This window comes from Pseudorasbora parva, chromosome 25 (assembly GCF_024679245.1).
Source record: "Pseudorasbora parva isolate DD20220531a chromosome 25, ASM2467924v1, whole genome shotgun sequence".
NCBI classification, from domain to species: domain Eukaryota; kingdom Metazoa; phylum Chordata; class Actinopteri; order Cypriniformes; family Gobionidae; genus Pseudorasbora; species Pseudorasbora parva.
This window is the reverse complement of record NC_090196.1, coordinates 33,552,471-33,572,475: the sequence shown is the minus strand read 5'-3', so window position 1 is coordinate 33,572,475 and position 20,005 is coordinate 33,552,471. Positions and strand designations below refer to the sequence as shown.

The 20,005-nt window shown below is 39.5% G+C and overlaps 1 protein-coding gene across 1 annotated transcript in view; it reads right to left on the bottom strand.

Annotated features, from left to right (window-relative positions):
* The window catches only part of spg11 (SPG11 vesicle trafficking associated, spatacsin), an 80,885-nt gene that overhangs the window by 33,101 nt on the left and 27,779 nt on the right, over nucleotides 1-20,005 (bottom strand). Inside the window, exons 15-25 of the mRNA XM_067436955.1 lie at nucleotides 16,309-16,510; nucleotides 14,354-14,563; nucleotides 13,539-13,645; nucleotides 12,275-12,420; nucleotides 11,577-11,726; nucleotides 10,675-10,741; nucleotides 9,101-9,266; nucleotides 6,809-7,017; nucleotides 5,404-5,512; nucleotides 4,348-4,507; nucleotides 3,202-3,474 (exon numbers count right to left, since the gene is read on the bottom strand). Of these exons, the coding sequence (XP_067293056.1) occupies nucleotides 3,202-3,474; nucleotides 4,348-4,507; nucleotides 5,404-5,512; nucleotides 6,809-7,017; nucleotides 9,101-9,266; nucleotides 10,675-10,741; nucleotides 11,577-11,726; nucleotides 12,275-12,420; nucleotides 13,539-13,645; nucleotides 14,354-14,563; nucleotides 16,309-16,510 (1,799 nt within the window). The remainder of the gene's footprint in view (nucleotides 1-3,201; nucleotides 3,475-4,347; nucleotides 4,508-5,403; nucleotides 5,513-6,808; nucleotides 7,018-9,100; nucleotides 9,267-10,674; nucleotides 10,742-11,576; nucleotides 11,727-12,274; nucleotides 12,421-13,538; nucleotides 13,646-14,353; nucleotides 14,564-16,308; nucleotides 16,511-20,005) is intronic.

Below are 20,005 nucleotides of genomic sequence, written 5' to 3'. Positions count from 1 at the left end.
CTTTTTACCCCACTACATTTCCATCAAGGTAAAATCCCTATTCGGACGGTAATTGTTTCTCATGTGGACGTCCGTAAGAATACCTCACCTCAGTGATAAAATGGATGCCGATTTATTCACACGGTGAGTTTTGTGATCCTGCGCACCTGTGGATATGCTCACGTGGTCAGTCTAATGACTGTCCACTGTAAAAATGTCATATGCTTGGAATAATAGGAATAAATCATAAGCCCTATTTAATTTAATAATAGGAATTATTTAATTATTTATATCTCCTGCTAAAAACAGAAATATGTCATTTTAAAAAGGTGGAAATGAGCGGAAGTAAGTTAATACAATGCTGCAAATGTGACCTATATAACATTAACTACTGCCGTAATAAATGCTCATTTCCAATGTTTACATGTTTTTCTTCTCTTTCTCTTTTGAGCGGTGATGAACGATTACTCGTGTAAATACTTTCCAGCATTTCAATAATTAAAGTGTAGGCTAGAGCTTTAAAATGCATCCAAAATGCAACGATACGGTGCTCCGCAGGGGTCAAAAAGGATATAAACAGTTCATTTTGAAGTGATGAACAGTGTGAGAATTAGGGATGTCCCGATCCGATCACGTGATCGGAAATCGGGCCCGATCACTTGATTTCAAACTCGATCGGAATCGGACGTTACATCCCGATCAGGACTCGGATGTATATTCTGGGGTGAGAGACAAAGTGAGCACCTGCACCGCAGTTCATCTCACATCTGATGACGCATCAATAATATAGGTTGTAACTTCAAAATAATGCTTTATGTATGTTTCTGTAGATGGATACACGTGCTGGCTCCTCAGTGATACATTACAACAGCGCTAATATAAGAAAAACGTGGGCAAAACGGTCTATCTGTGTAAACTTTGTTCAATTCATGCGAGTGCTGCCGTATGTTCGAATATGAGCAGTCATTTTCACAGTCATCCCCCGTGTATATTCGCCAGAAGACGCGAATGAGCGCGCACGCGCTGATCTGTCTCTGTGCATCATCCGAAAGCGCGCACTCGTCTCACAGCGCGCAAATATTGAGTTCGCTTTCAAGTCTTGCATTTAAACGGACCAACTCACACAAGAAGTATGTCAACATGTCCATCTTGATAAGTATCCTAGCAGACATAGCCTGAATACGCCTTAAGAGGACTTTACAGTCGAGAAAGACGACGCAGAGCCTTCCATTAGGTCTTAAAGGGGCAGTAGCCTTTACTGCTGTCTGTTTAATGTCAAACAAAAGATAAGGAATCACTGCTCTTGATTGAATAGCTTTTGTAAGGATTATTCTTTCATTTAAACAGTTAATATGCAGCTATTTTACATTTGATTAGCCTACTTTATTCAATTTCTCTACCTAAAAACTAATGTTACACCTATAAAAACATTCAAGCATTGTTAATTACACTTCAATCAAATTACACTTCAAATATTTTTCCCCAAAGTTAGTTTATGTCATTGTAGGCAGTTATCGTCACGATGATTTCATTTCAAGTGTTTGTTTTTTAAATAAGTTTAGTTTTAGTTAGTTATTTGATGCTATAAAAACGGCTGTGTGACGTCATGATTGACAGCGGAGATCGTCTACTCTGAGTAAAGTTGTCACTGAGGCACTAACGGACTTTTTTCGGGATTTTTGGGAGTAGATTATTTAATTTAATTTAATTTAATTTTCATAACTGTTTATTTCACACCAACATAATTAGTTGTTCTGCATCTGCAACTCCGGTCCCGGACTTTTTTATATTTACTGTTGCACTAAAATCCAAAAGTGAAGAATTTATGTAATTTATTACTTGATTGTTCAAGCTACCTCACAGAAGTGCTCTGTTTGTTAGAGTTGTTGAATGTTAAAATAAGGTGAATAAAATAAAAAAAAAGGAACATCCTGGTTCATTTTTTCGCTCTTCTTTATTCTTTTTTTATGTATTATAGAAGTATCGGATCGGGACTCGGTATCGGCAGATACTCAAAGTCAAATGACCCGGACTCGGACTCAAGGGCAAAAAAACCTGATCGGGACATGCCTAGTGAGAATATCAGATGTGTATTGGATCCGTGCATTCGGTCTTAAAGTGACAGCAGCTTTATAAAGAGCTTTGTAACTTTTCTACAAGTATTTAAATGAGTTTAAGTTAGTCGTATGGTAGTATGTCAGATGGAGCGTCACTGACTGGCTTAAACCATGATGGCATAATGTGCATTTATACAACAATAATGCGTTGACTAGGGGTGTGCAATATTGACAAAAAAATGTATATTGATATTTTCTGGGATTTTACTCTGGGTGTGTGTGAGGGTTATACTCGATAATGTCAGATCGCAAATCATTAAAACAACAATTACAATACTATCGCAGACGATATATATCACACACCCCTATAATAATAATAATAATAAAATATATATGAATAAATAAATAAAAATCTTGTTGGGGTGGGGGCTCACTGGCGCCCCCCAGCTGTTGGCGACCGCCTAGTGCAGGGGTTTTCAAACTGGGGTACGGGGACCCCCAGGGGTCCTCCAGAAGGCTCTAAGGGGTGCCCAGATAAATTCAGAGAATAAAAAGACAAAGCAAAAATAGATAAAGTCTCTATTCTTTCTCGGTGAAATCACAAAACAAAATGCACACAAACGTTTCCCTGCTCTTAATATAAAATCATTGATGAATATCTTTGAATTTACTAAAGAAAAAAAAAACGATATGAGAGCGGATTAGAAACTGTAACCTTTGACACGGTTTACAGAAATTCTACCACTAGACCACTAAGGATTTCAAATATCAACATCCAATTTATGTATTTACTCACTAATACAAAGAATCTCAGGATTAATAATATATTCAATGCAAATAATGTAAATATTGTTTGCAAATTGTCCGAAAAGGATTATTTCCCAATTAGACTTACGTCCAACATTAACTATAGCCAATTTAAGGTTGTAAACAATGTTGCATTTATAATGTCACGCTTACATTTTTTTTTCCCCCATGCATAAAAATATAGAGATGGATTTTAGGAAGGGGGTCCCTCATAAAAGGTTCATCATATTTGGGGGTCCTTGGCATCATAAAGTTTGAAAACCCCTGGCCTAGTTTGCCTATGCCTAGAAACGGCACTGCACACAGTCTCAGACTCCAACAGAAGTTCATCGAGCAGGGTGTATGGTCAAGCCCAAACCTGGTGACAGGCCGCGAGCACGGCCAGAGGAGGACAGCGCAGCCGGACGGCCTGGGACAGCAGGAACCTCCAGGGGCTGGGCTTCTCCTGGCTCTGCAGCAGCAGCTGGAACAGCTCTCTGGGGGGATCGGAGCCCTCGTCTGGGGGAAGAGCGCTCAGGACGCGCCCCGGACCCTCCGGAGCCTGATGGCAGCTCGTCGGATGGAGATCCTGGAACGCGAGGGAAATATGGGACTGCAGAGCCGGACTGAACCCGGCAGCCAGAGATCTCACCTGGACAAACCCCAGAAGAAATATACGCAAATAAAAACTTATTCAGTTATCAGAAAAGTTATATAATATTACATATATTATACATATACTTACACGTGTGTGTGTATATATATATATATTTCATTGAAAATGTTTTCAATCTTTTCCCCAGTTTAATAAAAGAACCAAAAACTAAACAAGGGGGGAAAAAACAATTTAATGACATAAAAAATGTCCCCATATTTTAATAAATTAAAAACAAGACAAACAGACAAACTAGGACACAAAACCATTTAATCTCATTAAAAAATGTTTTTTAATATTTGCTTAATGTTTTAATATAATAAAAAAAACACAATGCCATTATTTTTTTTAATATTTGTTATATTTACAAATAAACAAAAAACAAGAAAAACATTTAAATCCCTTTAAATTTTTTTAAATATTTTTCTATTAGTACGAATAATAATAATAATAATAATAAAACATTTAAATTTTTCCATTTTGAAAAAAAAAACAACAAGAAATTTTTTTTTAATAAAAAACAAAACATTATCATTAAAATGTTTACAAAAGTTTTGAATCTGTTTGAATCTACCATATTTTACTATGCGAAACAAAACAGTAAAAACATGACAAACGTAAAATAAACAGGACAAAAAAGTTTTAAAAATTAAAAAAATATTTTCCCTATATTTAATTAATAATAATAAACAACATTTCAGTCCCATTAAAAATGGTTTAATCTTTAAAAAAAAGTAATCCCATTAAAAACTTTGGAATCTTTTTTTTTTTTTTTTTACCATATTAAAAACAAAAACAAACAGTAAAAAATAGGCAAAACCCTGAGATCAAATAAACAGCCAATCACAGGACAGATGTGAGCCGACGCACCTGCTGAAGCGGGTAATTGTGCAGCTGTACAAACAACAGGAAGTTGAGCCACTGTCCGTCACGGGCGCAGTCCTGGGGGAAGGCCGAGCTTAGAGGAAGACCGTGGAGGTGGCAGAACTGGACAGGAAGTGCCCACTCCTGCGCCGCCTCAAACGACGAGCTGACGTCCACACACACATACACACACACACACACACATACATGCGAACACAGATTACGTTTACTCATGATGATTCAGGGGGAATAACAACTTCAACTTATAGCCCTTAACTATTAATTAAAGGGTTAGTTCACCCAAAATTGTAAATTGTGTGATTAATTCCTCCTGTGGTTGGACAGCCGTCAGACCTCCGTTCATCTTCACACACAGATGAAGATATTAGTGTTGAAATCCGATGGCTCAGAAAGGCCTTCATTGACACCAATGTCATTTCCTCTCTCAAGACCCATAAAGGCACTAAAGACGTCGTTACAAAGCCCATCTCACTACAGCGGCTCGACAATCATTCATGAAGAGGCCAGAATAGAGTTAGTGCGCTAAAAAACTAAATAACGACTTCAAAACAAAGATTCGAACCGTTATGATTCAGTGAATCGATTCATGATTCGGATCGCGTGTCAAACTGCTGAAGTCACGTGACTTTGGAGATCCGAATCATGAATCGATTCACTGAATCATAACGGTTCGAATCTTTGTTTTGAAGTCGTTATTTAGTTTTTTAGCGCACTAACTCTATTCTGGCCTCTTCATGAATGATTGTCGAGCCGCTGTAGTGAGATGGGCTTTGTAACGACGTCTTTAGTGCCTTTATGGGTCTTGAGAGAGGAAATGACATTGGTGTCAATGAAGGCCTTTCTGAGCCATCGGATTTCAACACTAATATCTTCATCTGTGTGTGAAGATGAGCGGAGGTCTGACGGCTGTCCAACCACAGGAGGAATTAATCACACAATTTACATTACTGGGTGAACTAACGCTTTAATGAAATAATGAGTGTGAAAAGTACGAGTTTAACCCTAGAGGTGCCAGTGTGCAGCGTTTGAATGTTGACTGACCGACTGACGCCTCTCTTCTCCAGGCCGTCTCTGACCGCCGCCTCCAGATCCGCCAGCAGATCCTGAGCCGTGGCTTTCTCAGCCGTCACCAACTTACTGGCCTTTCCCACTGCACCACAGAGAGAGATAGATAAAGCCATCGCTTCAAACGCAACAGGTAATTCATAGGGGTGTATAGACGTAGCTAAATGTTTATTATTAACACATTTATCACACGAGAGAGAGAGAGAGAGAGAGAGAGAGAGAGAGAGAGAGAGAGAGAGAGAGAGAGAGAGAGAAGCCCTTTCACACTGCACGTCGGACCCGCAATATTCCCGGAGCATTGCCAGGTCTCCTTCTGTGTGAAAGCAACCACGTCCCGGAAATGATTACCGAATTGAACCCGGGTCGGGGACCGAGTAACATTGCGGGATTCGATCCGGGACGAGCGCTGTGTGAACAAAAGCCCAAACTAATGCCGCAACGCGTGCATAGTTATCGTGCGACTCCTAGAGCTGGTTTCTTCAATAACACAACCCTGCAGTGCCAGAAGAGCTCGTCGGTGTTTTAAACGCAGAGAGTGTTCGTCTACAAAAAAAACTAAAATTAAACAAGCAGAAATGAGCGCAAACTGGACACAAGACGAGACCACGGAGCTCCTTACTATCCGCGCTGAAGCTGAGATCGCTCGCCGTTATACGTCACATCAGGATGTCACGTGTCAACTCGACCCGGGACCGTTACGGGTTGTGTGTGAAAGCTCACATATTGCGGTATTTCGCTGGCAGTGTGAATGGACCAAATCTAGCGACCCAGGAACAAATGCCGGGTCGCATTATCCGTGTATTTGCCGGAATCGCAGTGTTAAAGGGGAAGGAAAGAGAGAGAGAGAGAGAGAGAGAGAGAGAGAGAGAGAGAGAGAGAGAGAGAGAGAGAGAGAGAGAGAGAGAGAGAGAGAGAGAGAGAGAGAGAGAGAGAGAGAGAGAGAGAGAGAGAGAGAGAGAGAGAGAGAGAGAGAGAGAGAGGATTTTTCCGCCGGGACTTTTTACTGCGGCGAGTCGAAGTACTCCCAGAAGTGCTATTCCGCCATACATTATAGTTCTCCTTTTTAACCCGTTTAGAAAAGCGCCGCGTTTTATTTTGTGTCACCATACTTGATCGTTCAGCTGTTGGTGTAACTGTATTTAAATAGGGAACACGTGGAGGTGTTTGATCGCTTCTAACTTGATCTCTGTTTGGTACCATAGTGAATGAACTGGGCTTAGTGTGCTAAGCTAAATGCTATCAGATCGTCAGAGCACGTCAGAGCACGTCCTGAGACGCGAGAGGGATGTATCAACTCGTCTTAGTTAAGGGAATAACAGTTTAATATGAAAAAGCGGTGGAGTATCCCTTTAACTGCAGGAAGAGACGCGTTTCCACTCACCGAGCGTCTGTCTGAGTGTAGCTCCGGCTCCGTCCTCGCAGGTCTGAGTCCAGAGTTTGAGGATGAGGTCGAGCGCTCGCAGATCCACCCTCAGCTTGAGGCTACACACTCCCATGAGCTCACAGAAACACACACATGCCGCCGACACACACACACTGCTGAAGCTCAACAGGCCGAGAGAGTACGCCTGATCCGCAGCCAAAGACAGCCTGAGCACACACACACACACACACACACATCACACAATTATCATTAAATCACATCAAATTATACCATAGCTATTTAAACAGATCTACTATTTAAGCTTATGTTGGCTTGACATGCTAGCAAACATGCTAATTTATGCTAGCAATGTACTAAAACATGTTATTTTGGTAAGACATGCTAATTCATGCTAGAACATGCTAAAAAACTTACACCATGCTAATTTGTGCTAGCAATGTATAAAAACATGCTAAAAACATGTTAGTTGGGTAAGAAATGCTAATTAATGTTAGCAAAATGTTAAAAATGCTTGCAACATGCTAATTCATGTTAGTAATGTACTAAAACATTGTTAACAACATGTTATTTTGGTAAGTCATGCTAAATAATGTTACCAAATGTTAAAAATGCTTGCAACATGCTAATTCATGCTAAGAATGTACTAATACATGTTAACTATATGCTAGTTTGCTAAGACCTGCCAATTCATTCGAACATGTTAGAATGCTTGCAACATGCTAATTCATATTAGTAATGTACTAAAACATGCTAACAATATGCTAGTTTGGTAGGTCACGCTAATTAATGTTAACATGCTAAAAATGCTTTCAACATGCTAATTCATGCTAGCAATGTACTAAAACATGCTAACAATAATGTTAGTTTAGTAAGACCTGCCAATTCATGCTTGCATTTTAAAATGCTTGCAACATGTTAATTCATGCTAACGATGTACTAAAACATGCTAACAATATGCTAGTCTGGTAAGACCTGCTAATTCATGCTAACAACATGTTAATTCATGCTAACGATGTACTAAAACATGCAAACAATATGCTAGTCTGGTAAGACCTGCTAATTCATGCTAACAACATGTTAAATTGCTTGCAACATGCTAAATCATGCTAGCAATGTACTATAAAATGCTAACAATGTAGTAGTTTGGTAGGTCATGCTATGGAACATGTTAATTCATGCTAGCATTGTTCCAAATCATGCTAGTAAAATGTTATTAAGCAAAGGACTGCGGGTGAAAATTAGCTTTGAGCTAAATCCGGTACAATACATGAAATGGAAACATTTATGTTAAAAATTGTACATTGTCCTTTTATAAATAAAGTAAAGTAAAGTAAAGATCATTCTAGGAACGTTACAATATGCTAGCAAAGTGCCAAATCATGCTAGGGAACATGTTAATTCATGCTATCATTGTTCTAAATTATACTTGGAATTCTACCAAATAATGCTAAGAACATGTTAATTCATGCTAGCAGTGTGTTAGATCATTCCAGGAATGTTACAATATGCTAGCATTGTGTCAAAATATGCTAGCAAAGTGCCAAATCATGCTAGAAACATGTTAATTCATGCTAGCATTGTTCTAAATTATACTAGCAACATGTTAATTCATGCTAGCATTGTGCCAAATCATGCTAGGGACATGTTAATTCATGCTAGCATTGTGCCAAATCATGCTAGGAACATGTTAATTCATGCTAGCATTGTGTTAGATAATTCTAGGAATGTTACAATATGCTAGCAAAGTGCCAAATCATGCTAGGAACATGTTTATTCATGCTAGCTTTGTGGCCCAAATAATGCTATGAACTTGTTAATTCATGCTAGCATTGTGTTAGATCATTCTAAGAATGTACAATATGCTAGCATTGTGCCAAAATATGCTAGCATTGTTCTAAATTATACTAGGAACATTTTAATTCATGCTAGCATTGTGCCAAATAATGCTAGGAACGTGTTTATTCATGCTAGCATTGTGTTAGATCATTCTAGGAATGTTTTTAATATGCTAGCATTGTGCCAAATCATGCTAGGAACATGTTAATTCATGCTAGCATCGTGGTAAATCATGTTAAAACCTAACAGCAACTTAATAAATTATGCTAACAACGTGTTATTATAAAACATGGTAGCAATGTGCTAAACCGTGAATGATGCGTTAGAACATTCGCACCATTTTATTAACTTCTTTGAGTAAAATCTTTAATTGTTAGTTCTTGGTTATGAACTAATGTTAACCAATGTAACCGTGTTGTTGTATTATTTGGGGTAATCGTGTGCTCTGCTCACTGTAGCTTCACATTACTGCAGTTGACCAGATGCTGCGTGAGAAAAACCCCGAAGGCGAACGCCGGCCGGCCGTGGCGCAGGTAATACAGGAAGTCCAGATTCTCAACGGCTGCGAATTGGCTGACCAGGTGAGAGCTGGAGAAATGGGGCGGCTCGCTGGACAATTCTGGAAGACATCAGGAAATACATCATTTAGGGGAATAGACTCTCTTTGCTCTCAGTGCCAAGAAATAATTAGGGATGCTCCGATCCGATGCTGAGTATGGGTGTCGGCTCCGATCCGCCATTATTTGCCGGATCGGGTATCGGTCAGACAGAACTATAATATGTTGCTGCCTCGTTAAAAATATGTGTTATACATTTAAAATAAATTTAATTTCTTATGCTGCGTTCACACCGCACGCGAATGAGGCGGCGCGAATGGCGCGATTCGCGCGAATGAAGCGGCAATGATCACACGAATTGAGCGTTTTGAACGTGTGATTTGCGCGAACCGCGCGAAACACGCGAATCGCTCAAGTTGAAAAATCTGAACTTTGGCGGATATTCGCGCTGCGTTAACCAATGAGGAGCCTGCTTACTGCTGCACGTGGTGAAGTGACGGATGGGAAACCCATAGGGGAACCCCGAGGCCAGAGTAATTTAAAAATACTACTGTATTGTGTCACAAAATGTACTTTTAATAGTTTTTCAGGCGAGAATGTAGTTGTTTAAAGCTCAAATATGTGATTTATTTATTAAGAGAGCTCCTATTTGAAAATTTGATCTGGTGTTTTCGGAGGTGTGAGACCCAGGCGATCACCGGAGCTCAGCGCTCATCAACCCCGGTGAGAGCAGCCTTAACTCGGCTAGTCCCTCTGCCAACTGCCGCTGCCTGGCAGAACCCCCTCCCATGACGCGAATTCGCGTCTGTTGTGTAGTGAATGTCACACGCGAATGAAGCGAATTTGACGCGTGAATGAAGCGAATGGATTCAAAATGTTCACGCGTCCAACTTCACGCGAATAGCGCGATTTATTCGCGTCATTCGCGTGCGGTGTGAACGCAGCATAAGTAAATATAGGCTCCATTTCTATCAATATATTTACTTGTTTTTCATGAATGTATTTTACAACAATGTGTAACATTTTACCAGATTTAGAGCTACACTTATTCACTTTAATGTTTTCCTTTTTCCCCCACTAAATGTTTAGATTTTTATAAAATGATTGTGCATGTGATTTTTCTAGAGTACCTTTTACTGCTGAATTATCCACCATCTAGCTTAGAGTAGTATTTTTGTCATATAGTGCGATTATATATCTTTTAATTAGTTGTTTTTCTTTATAATGAAGTTGTCTGTATTTAGTAGATTGTGTTTAACTCATAAAAGAGTGATTATCAGTTCAACAAACTGAGGAATAGAAATTCTACATATAATTTTTAAACAAAACTGCATTGGTATCGGTTTAGTATCGGTATCGGCCGATACTCTGAATTTTTAATATCGGATTGGATCGGTTCTGAAAAAAATGGTACCGGTGCATCCCTAGAAATAATGAACTGTTCTGTGGCACGATAACGTGTAACCCTACCGGTGCTGCCCACGGCGTTGGCCGACTGCCATCCGAACAGTTTGGAGGGATCCAACGGATGCAAAGACTGGAGAAGGAAAACACACACACACACACGTTGGTGTATGTGGTTTACAGGGACTCTCCATAGGCGTAATGGTTTTTTATACTGTACAAACCGTATTTTCTATCCCCTTACACTGCCCCTAAACCTACCCATCACACACACACACACACACACACACACACACACACACACACACACACACACACACACACACAGCCCCTAAACCTACCCATCACAGGAAACATTCTGCATTTTTACTTTCTCAAAAAAACATAATTTAGTATGTTTTTAAAGCTATTTGAAATATGAGGACATTTGATATGTTTTACCACATTTATAGTGTAATACCCATGTAGTTATACAAATTTGTGTCCTCATAAACCACATAAACAGGCTCACACACACACTCACACACATTTGTTTCACTATATTAGTGAGGACATTACATAGACTTCCATTGATTTTATATCAGGTTGATGATATTTTCTATCCCCTAACTTGTTTTGGCCGACTTATAAGCCTTTTTCACTAGTGAGGACCAGTGAAATGTCCTCACTAGTGAGTTGTTTTCATATTTTATTATATAAGTGAGGACATTTGTGCCCTCACAAGTATTGCCAAACAAGGTACACAGGCGAGCGCAGCCGCGCAGCCGCACACACACACACACACACACACTCTCACTCTCACTCTCACACACACACACACACACACACACACACACACACACACACACACACACACACACACACACACACACACACACACACACACACACACACACAGGTTATATTGTTGAAATTAAATCCTGCAAAAGAAGCCGCATGTCCCCTGAGCTGCAGAAGCGCAGCAGTACCTGCATGAGCTGATAGAGGGACGTGTCCCGGGGGCCGCTCTGGGGGAACAGGGCCGTTCTGAGTTTGGGGTTGGCACTCAGGGCCATTCTCAGCAGCTGAGGGTCGACTCTGCTGAGCGGGTCCTGACCGCCCTCTCCCTCTCGCACCGCCTGCAAACGGGACACAAGCAGAGCAAAACTCACTGAGGAACAGCCACTGAAGCACAACAGAGGCTTAGTGCAAAAATCTTCATCTTATTTAGGGATTTTTTTCTCGTTGCCAGTCCAAATATACGTTATCGGTCCAAACAATTCTTAAATCAAGATGCATTTACTAGATTAGTAAAATTACGAGATATTTTTTCTTGTTTTCTTTCAAATAAAATCTAAATGAAGTGAGTTTTTGCTTAAAACAGGCAAAATGATCTGCCAATGGGGTGAGAAAAATAATCTTATTTCTGTTTGGGACGGAAACAAGACACAAGATTTCAATCAGAAACAAGATTATTTATCTCACCCCATTGGCAGATCATTTTGCCTGTTTTAAGCAAAAACTCACTTCATTTAGATTTTATTTTTAAGAAAACAAGGAAAAATATCTTAGTCATTTTACTGATCTAGTAAATGCATCTTGATTTAAGAATTTTTTGATATTTCGACTAGAAACAAGACAAAATGACTAAGTAAGAAGAGCATTTTTTGCAGTGTTTATTGTTGACCTGGTCGATGCCGCCCGGTCTGAACATGATTGTGGACAGGGCGAGCAGACTGTGACCCTCCAGCAACATGCTGCAGATGCTGGCCTGACTTCCAGGCAGAAGAACCTGAGCGGACGTCAGACTGGCCTCAAACACACGCTCAGGGTCTGAAAGACGAAACAAACACTGGACTAAATGCATTTCCCACTGAGAAATTAAAGCAGGGGTCTCAAACTCACGGCCCGCAGGATGATATTTTGTGGCTATTCAAAGTTAACATCAAAGTTTAGTGTTAGGGCCCGCGCGTGGTTCTGAAATGCATCTTTTTGCGGAGTTTAACACTGTGAAGCTGCTTTGACACAATCGGCATTGTAAAAGCTCAGAGCTCAGATGGCCAATCAAATTAAAAGAGGCGGGGTTTACATTCTCTTTTGGCTCATGCAGTCTCTACACAAACACACACATACACACAAGAGCGCGTCAATCTATAGTGTAATGCCGTTGCGAAGAGAGACTAATCTCTCCGGCGAAATCACAAAACTAAATGCACACACACAAAATGCAATGTGTCAATGCTCTTAATATACAATCATTAATGAACATTTTAATGAAGAAAACTATATGAGCAGATTATAACGCTGAACATTTGAGACGGTTTACTAAAAGTCTACTATTAGACCACTGAGGAACTCAAATATAAGCAGAGGATGTACGTATTTATTCACTCATGCGAAGAATCTCGGGACTAATAATATATTTGACACAAATTAATGCAAATACTGTTTGTGAAAACTAGAATTTCTTTCCCTGTTCTGTTTGACCTGATTATGGCCTTGTTTTGAATTACTCTATTATTTTAAATAAAAATAAAAACATTTATTATTGCAGTATTACATAATGAATTCATTTCTATAGGCTATTTAAAAAAACAAAAAATAAACGAGTAGGCAAGAGAAGCCTATGAACCATTCATGTTCAGAAATGAATGTTCAAATTCAGAAGAACAGTTAATGTTCAGAAGAAACATTCATGTTGAAGAACTGTTGATAATAAAGATTGAGAAGATTTGACCAGTTCGTGCTCTTGTTTTTGTTGTTGTTGTGTGGATTACATGATGTGGCCCAGCCTGACCCATAGTCGACCTCCGCGGCCCCCAGGGAAATTGAGTTCGAGACCCCTGAATTAAAGCCTTATTTCACCAGTCTATAAGAAACCACAGACTGACAGATAGCCGTTATGATCATTTTACAAAACTATTTTACATGTTGAAAGAAAACACACGCACCTTTAAGGTCTCTGGTGATTTTCTGGAATTTCAGCATCATCTCAAACCAGGGGAAACTCTCAAACAGGTTCCTGTCGGTCAGAACCGGGCAATTCTCAGGAGTTAACCTGAACGAGAGAGAAGGAGAGCTGAAGCCAAAAAAACAGGCATACTACTAAAAAACATCTCACATAGACACAATTTATTTTAAAAAAGTAATATTATCATATGTCGTTTAATTCATTATATATACGCAGATCAGGCATAACATTATGGCCTAATATTGTGTTGGTCCCACTTTTGCTGCCAAAACAGCCCTGACCCGTCGACTCCACTAGACTCCTGAAGGTGTGCTGTGTATTCTGACAGCTTTCTATCAAAACCAGCATTAACTTCTGGAGCAGTTTGAGCTCCAGTAGCTCGTCTGTTTGATCGGACCCCACGGGCCAGCCTTCGCTCCCCACGTGCATCAATGAGCCTTGGCCGCCCATGACCCTGTGGCCGGTTCTCCACTGGTCCTCTTGGAGCACTTTTGATAGAGACTGACCACTGCAGACCGGGAACAGCCCACAAGAGCTGCAGTTTTGGAGATGCTCTGACCCAGTCGTCTAGCCGTCACAATCTGGCCAAACTCGCTCAAATCCTTACGCTTGCCCATTTCTCCTGCTTCACACACATCAACTCTGAGGACAAAATGTTCACTTGCTGCCTAATATATCCCACCCACTAACAGGAGCCGTGATGAAGAGATCATCAGTGTTATTCACTTCACCTCACATCATAATGTTATGCTTGATCGTGTATTCTATTATCTATCTTAAAGTCACATGACCCACCTGTAGTGCTCCAGGTAGCAGTAGAGCAGGTACTGCAGGCTGTTCTCCAGACAATGGAGGACGAAGCGCTGGTGAAACTCTTGACCCTGTGAAGCCTGAAATTGTGGGACAGGAGGGTCGTTCCCATGATGCATCACTCCTCCAGCTTGACCCAATCGCCACAGCAGCTGCTCAAAGTCCTCCATCTCCGACTGCACAAACAGCCCCTGTCTGAACACACACACCAAGATATTGGACTAACACACTGCAAAAATGCTCGTCTTACTTAGTATTTTTGTCTTGTTTCTAGTCTAAACATTCTTAAAACAAGAAGTATTTACTAGACATGTAAAAATAATTGTCTTGTTTTGGGAAAAATTTACTCAAAATTAAGACAGTTTTTGCTTAAAATACGCTAAATAATATTCCAATATGGTAAGAAAATTAATCAAATAATTCAAACAGAAAACATCATTATTTTTCTCACCCCATTGGCAGATTATTTAGCTTATTTTAACCAAAAACTCTCTTAATCTTGAGTTATTTTTCCCCAAAACAAGACAACATTTTGCTTGTCTAGTAAATGTTTTTTAAAGGGATAGTTCGCTTTAAAACTCCATCCAGGACAGCCAGAAACCTTGGAGTTGTGATTGATGACCAGTTAAACTTCACTGACCACATTACTGCAACAGCCCGGTCCTGCAGATTTGCTTTATACAACATTAGAAAGATTAGACCCTTCCTATCAGAACAGGCTGCACAACTCCTGGTTCAAGCTCTTGTTCTCTCCAGACTGGACTATTGTAATGCTCTTCTGGCTGGGCTTCCAGCATGCACTATCAAACCCTTGCAGCTGATCCAGAATGCAGCGGCGAGAGTGGTCTTTAATGAGCCGAAGAGAGCGCATGTTACGCCTCTCTTCATCAAACTGCACTGGTTGCCAATGGCTGCTCGCATCAAATTCAAGGCACTAGTTATCGCCTACAAAACAACCTCTGGCTCTGCACCAATATACCTAAATTCACTTGCTCAGACTTACACACCCTCCAGAAGCTTGCGTTCTGCGAGTGAGCGGCGCCTCGTGGCTCCATCCCAAAGAGGCATGAAATCGCTCTCACGGACATTTTCCTGGACCGTTCCCACCTGGTGGAATGACCTGCCGATCTCAATTCGTGCTGCCGAGTCTGTAGCTATTTTTAAAAAACATCTTAAGACACATCTCTTCCAATTGCACCTGACCAATAAAGAATAGGACTTAACTATCCATTCATTTTTGTTTGTTTGTCCAAAAAAACAAACAAAAAAAACTTGTGTACTGTGCTAATTAACTGAGACTTCTTACAGCTCTTACAGGTTGTTGGCCTTGTCTGTTTCGTTGCTTCTATTGCTCTCCCCTTTTTTGTAACATGCTTTTTTGTAACATGCGTAACATGCGTTCTCTTCAAAACTTGTGTACTGTGCTAATTAACTGAGACTTCTTACAGCTCTTACAGGTTGTTGGCCTTGTCTGTTTCGTTGCTTCTATTGCTCTCCCCTTTTTTGTAAGTCGCTTTGGATAAAAGCGTCTGCTAAATGATTGAATGTACATGTAAAAATGAAATTTCTTTACTCATCCTCAAGTTGTTTCAAACCTGTATGAGTTTCTTTCTTCAGCTGAACATAAGAGAAGATATTTTGAAGAATGTCAGTAACCAATCAGTTAATTAGAGCCACTGACTTCTGTAGTAGGAAAAAAAAAAACCACTATGGAGGTCAATGGCTCCAGTTAACTGATTGGTTACTGACATTCTTCAAAATATCTTCTCTCGTGACATAAGTCTAGTTTTAAAGTGAACTATCCCTTTAATGTAAGAATTTTTAGATATTTTGACTAGAAACAAGACAAAAATACTAAGTAGGAAGAGCATATTTTGCAGCGCATGAGTTATTTTGGTGGTTATTTGTGTGCGTTTTCTGGGAATGCGAGCGGTTCTGACCGGGCGAGCAGGTCCAGGACTCGATTGCGCAGGTATTCTCCGCAGCGGCTGCTGCTGTTGATGACCTGCGGTGTGAGCTCTGGCCAGTGGGGGGCAGTGTTGCTCTCTCCAGCCGAATTACAGACCCATGCAGTGACTCGGACAGAATCGTGCAGTGAGGTGAGATACGACCACAAAACAGCGGCGTCACACGAACCCTGAGCTGAAACAACAGGAGAAGCATTTCATTCAAAGAACTGAGATTTGACAATAATGTAAAATGTGTACCTTGAATGCAATGTAAGTCGCTTTGGATAAAATCGTCTGCCATGCAAAAATGTAAATGTAAAATGTAATTCAACTTAAAGCATCACCTCAAAAGACAGACTGCTTCATGAAAGTGAGAATTGTCACTAAAGCTCCCCTGTGTGATATTTTCCCCCATCTAGCGGTGTAAAGGTTTATGACCATCCAGTGAATAATAGTTTCTGTTCCTCTCAATTTCGATTTCGTTTTAACTCCTACGGTGGCCGATTTAGTCCAAGATTAACATGGCAATCCCCCTCTTCACATTCGACACGGTGCCATCGAGTGTTTAACGCGAAAGGCGAAGCTTGAGTTTACGGGTATGTCCCTCTTTGGCTAATGTACTTTCAAGATGGAGGGGCAACATGGCGACCGGCATTCGAACCCCTCACCCGTATGTGTTTTCACTGGCATATTATAAACTTACCAGAATACTTTATTACTTGAAAGAAGTAAATATACATTAATGAGCACATATAAGTGTTTTTAGCTAAGAATAAACTAAAACAGTTACACAGTGTAGCTTTAAAATAAATGGTCCTAAAAAAGCTTTTTATTGGTAAATTAAAGCTGCACTATGTAACTTTTCTAAACAAAGGCGTAGTTTGTGACACCAAGTTTGAGCGCAGAATGTGTTCTTTTAACAAACTGTTGGCTAATTTCCATCCCAATATATGCTACTTGCTCTCTTATTTAAACTTATGTCATTAAAATAGATTACTTTTGTATACTAGTGTAGTTTTGATCATGTTCAATACTAAGTTTATTGCTGCATCATCAAATAATTTGAATGGACAAGTACTGGATCCATTTTACATTCAACAGGCGTACATAAATAATGCAACAGAAGAACGACGCATATTAGGGATGCACTGATATGAAAACTTTGACCGATATTGATAACTATTTATATTTGAAAGCCAATAACCATTATGCCGATAAATCTAAATCTTTATATATTTTTTGAGAGCCTCACCATTAAAAGTCATGTCCCAAACACACAATAATGATGTTCTCAATATAATTTGATATAGCCTATATCAGGGATTCCCAAAGTGTGGTGCGCGCACCCTGAGCTACCACCAGGGGGTGCGCGAGAGGAAAAATGTAATGGCGGTCTGTTTTTTTTTATGGGATTTTCCATACAAAAAAAAAAAAAAAAAAGACAAGATGGTAGCTGAAGATTTGGTTTCAAAGTGAAATGTAAAAGTGCCTATTTAAGTGAGTTTGTCATTGTGTGTTGTTGTGTTTTTCATTAAGAATAAAAGGCTAATGAACCCTCAGTTCAAGCAACCCGCCCCCGAATCGGCACTAATTCAAAACCGAAACTAACATCTGCTAGGCCGCACAGAGCGCGCATTTACTGACGAGCTGTCATTCATGGTGTGCGCGGTTTCAGTTCATGCATATGGATACTTAACTTTTATAGGAATTCATTAAAAGTACTCGCTTTGCTCCACTCCGTTATTAATACCGGAGCAGCCGTGTGCATATGTTCCTTTCGGTTATATAGAATGAGCGATTTAAAAGCCGAGTCGGTGATATCGGTATTACCGGTGTTGTCACACGTTGATTAACCGGTGGGGAAATTTCCACACGTCACATCTCAATGCGTGCCAACTCGTTTCATTCATTCCAAACGTGTATATATATATATATATATATATATACACACACACATATATATATATATATATATATATATATATATATATATATATATATATATATATATATATATATATATATATATATATATATATGCTTAACTGTCTGAAATCAGGGAAACTGTCAAGTTGGACATAGGGCTGGGCAAAAAAAATAGATTTTTCGATTAATGGAATTTTAAACTCTGGTCGATTCAGAATCGATTCTCAAAGGCAACGAATCGATTTTTTTCAATATTTATTTCCACTAACATTGAACATAAGCTTAACGTAAATCTAATTACCAGTCTTCTCCACTAGATGTCACCCATTTGCCTTGCGTGATCTTACAAAGGAGCAAGAGGCGCACATCATTTATCCATTCAGAGTTTAAATGGCAGCTTCCGGTGCGTTGTCGCCTTTATAATGCTGAGGTGAAATGCTGTAGTAATACTAAAAATCTGCAGAACCATTTGATGTGACAACACACACACACACACAGCCGAGCACACAACTGCTAAAAATAGATCACATACACTCGAATGCTTGCCTTGCATTAGGATCAAACTTGAGCAGTCACTTAAGCATACCTTAGCCATTATAGACATATTCAAATTATAGTCCATATACAGCGCAGGATCAATAATTCAAACCCTAATAGCTTATATTATAAACAGATTTCCTCTAATAATAGTTAGTCCACAGTGAACTTAAGTCAGCACGTTAAGGTATTGTTGTCTGTTACCACGGCAACTACTCAACCATTGACTAAACAAATAATGAACGCATTTCTCATGTATGAAAAGTAAATGCACACATGAGCAGCAAAATCGCAAGAAAAGCTTGTCGTGTACTGAAAATTGCTATAAAAAAAATCATCCAATATCCTAGCTTTTTATGTTTTAGAATAAATATGTCAAAACATCCATAAAATACTTCTCAGATAATTAAAAAAAAAAAAAAAGTTCCAACAAAATTCTGTTTTAATGTACTCAGGTGTACCTAAAATAAAAAGTTGAACATACATGATTGTGGCTCTTCATTTCTTTTTAATTACCCATTTATGTTAACTGTTCTTTTTTATAAATACCTAGTATTTGTATTTAATCTATATTCATTTGAGTTGAATCGAGAATCCAAAATCGAATCGAAATCGAATCGAATTGGAACATCTGAATCGATACCCAGCCCTAGTGGGACAGTTAGTGACGAAGGAGGAGAGGGACCCAGAGAGAGTGAGGATTTGGAGGCATAAGAGACGGAGAGAATAAACATTTTATGTTTGATGTTGCACTTGAAAAGTTTCAGATTGATCCTCGTGTTTATTTATTTTGTCTATATCGGACCTTATTCTCTTTAATGTTGTGGATCGTTTGTAACTTCATTGCAATTTAATTCAATGTACTGTCGTTCTAATTTCCATATCCGTTGTGTTATGATGATGATGATGATGATGATAGCACAGTCATTGAATAGGCCTAGCGGACTGTTGCTGCAATGTTTCCTTTATGCGGCTGAAAATAACCGAGCTTTCTGTTACTGAGCCTGTGTCTGTCACATCCTCTTAAAAGTGGAAGCTTGTGCGTAGCTTTGTTGAATTATATTGAAACTTTTTTTATGTTGTCATTGTCATTCGTGTTCTGGTTATTTGCCCATGATTAAACATGAGTCTTTATATGGCGATAAAAAAGTTTTTGTTTTTGTTTTTTTGAAGTGGGTATTGGGGGTGCGCGAGCCCATTTGGGACATTGAAGGGGGTGCGCAGG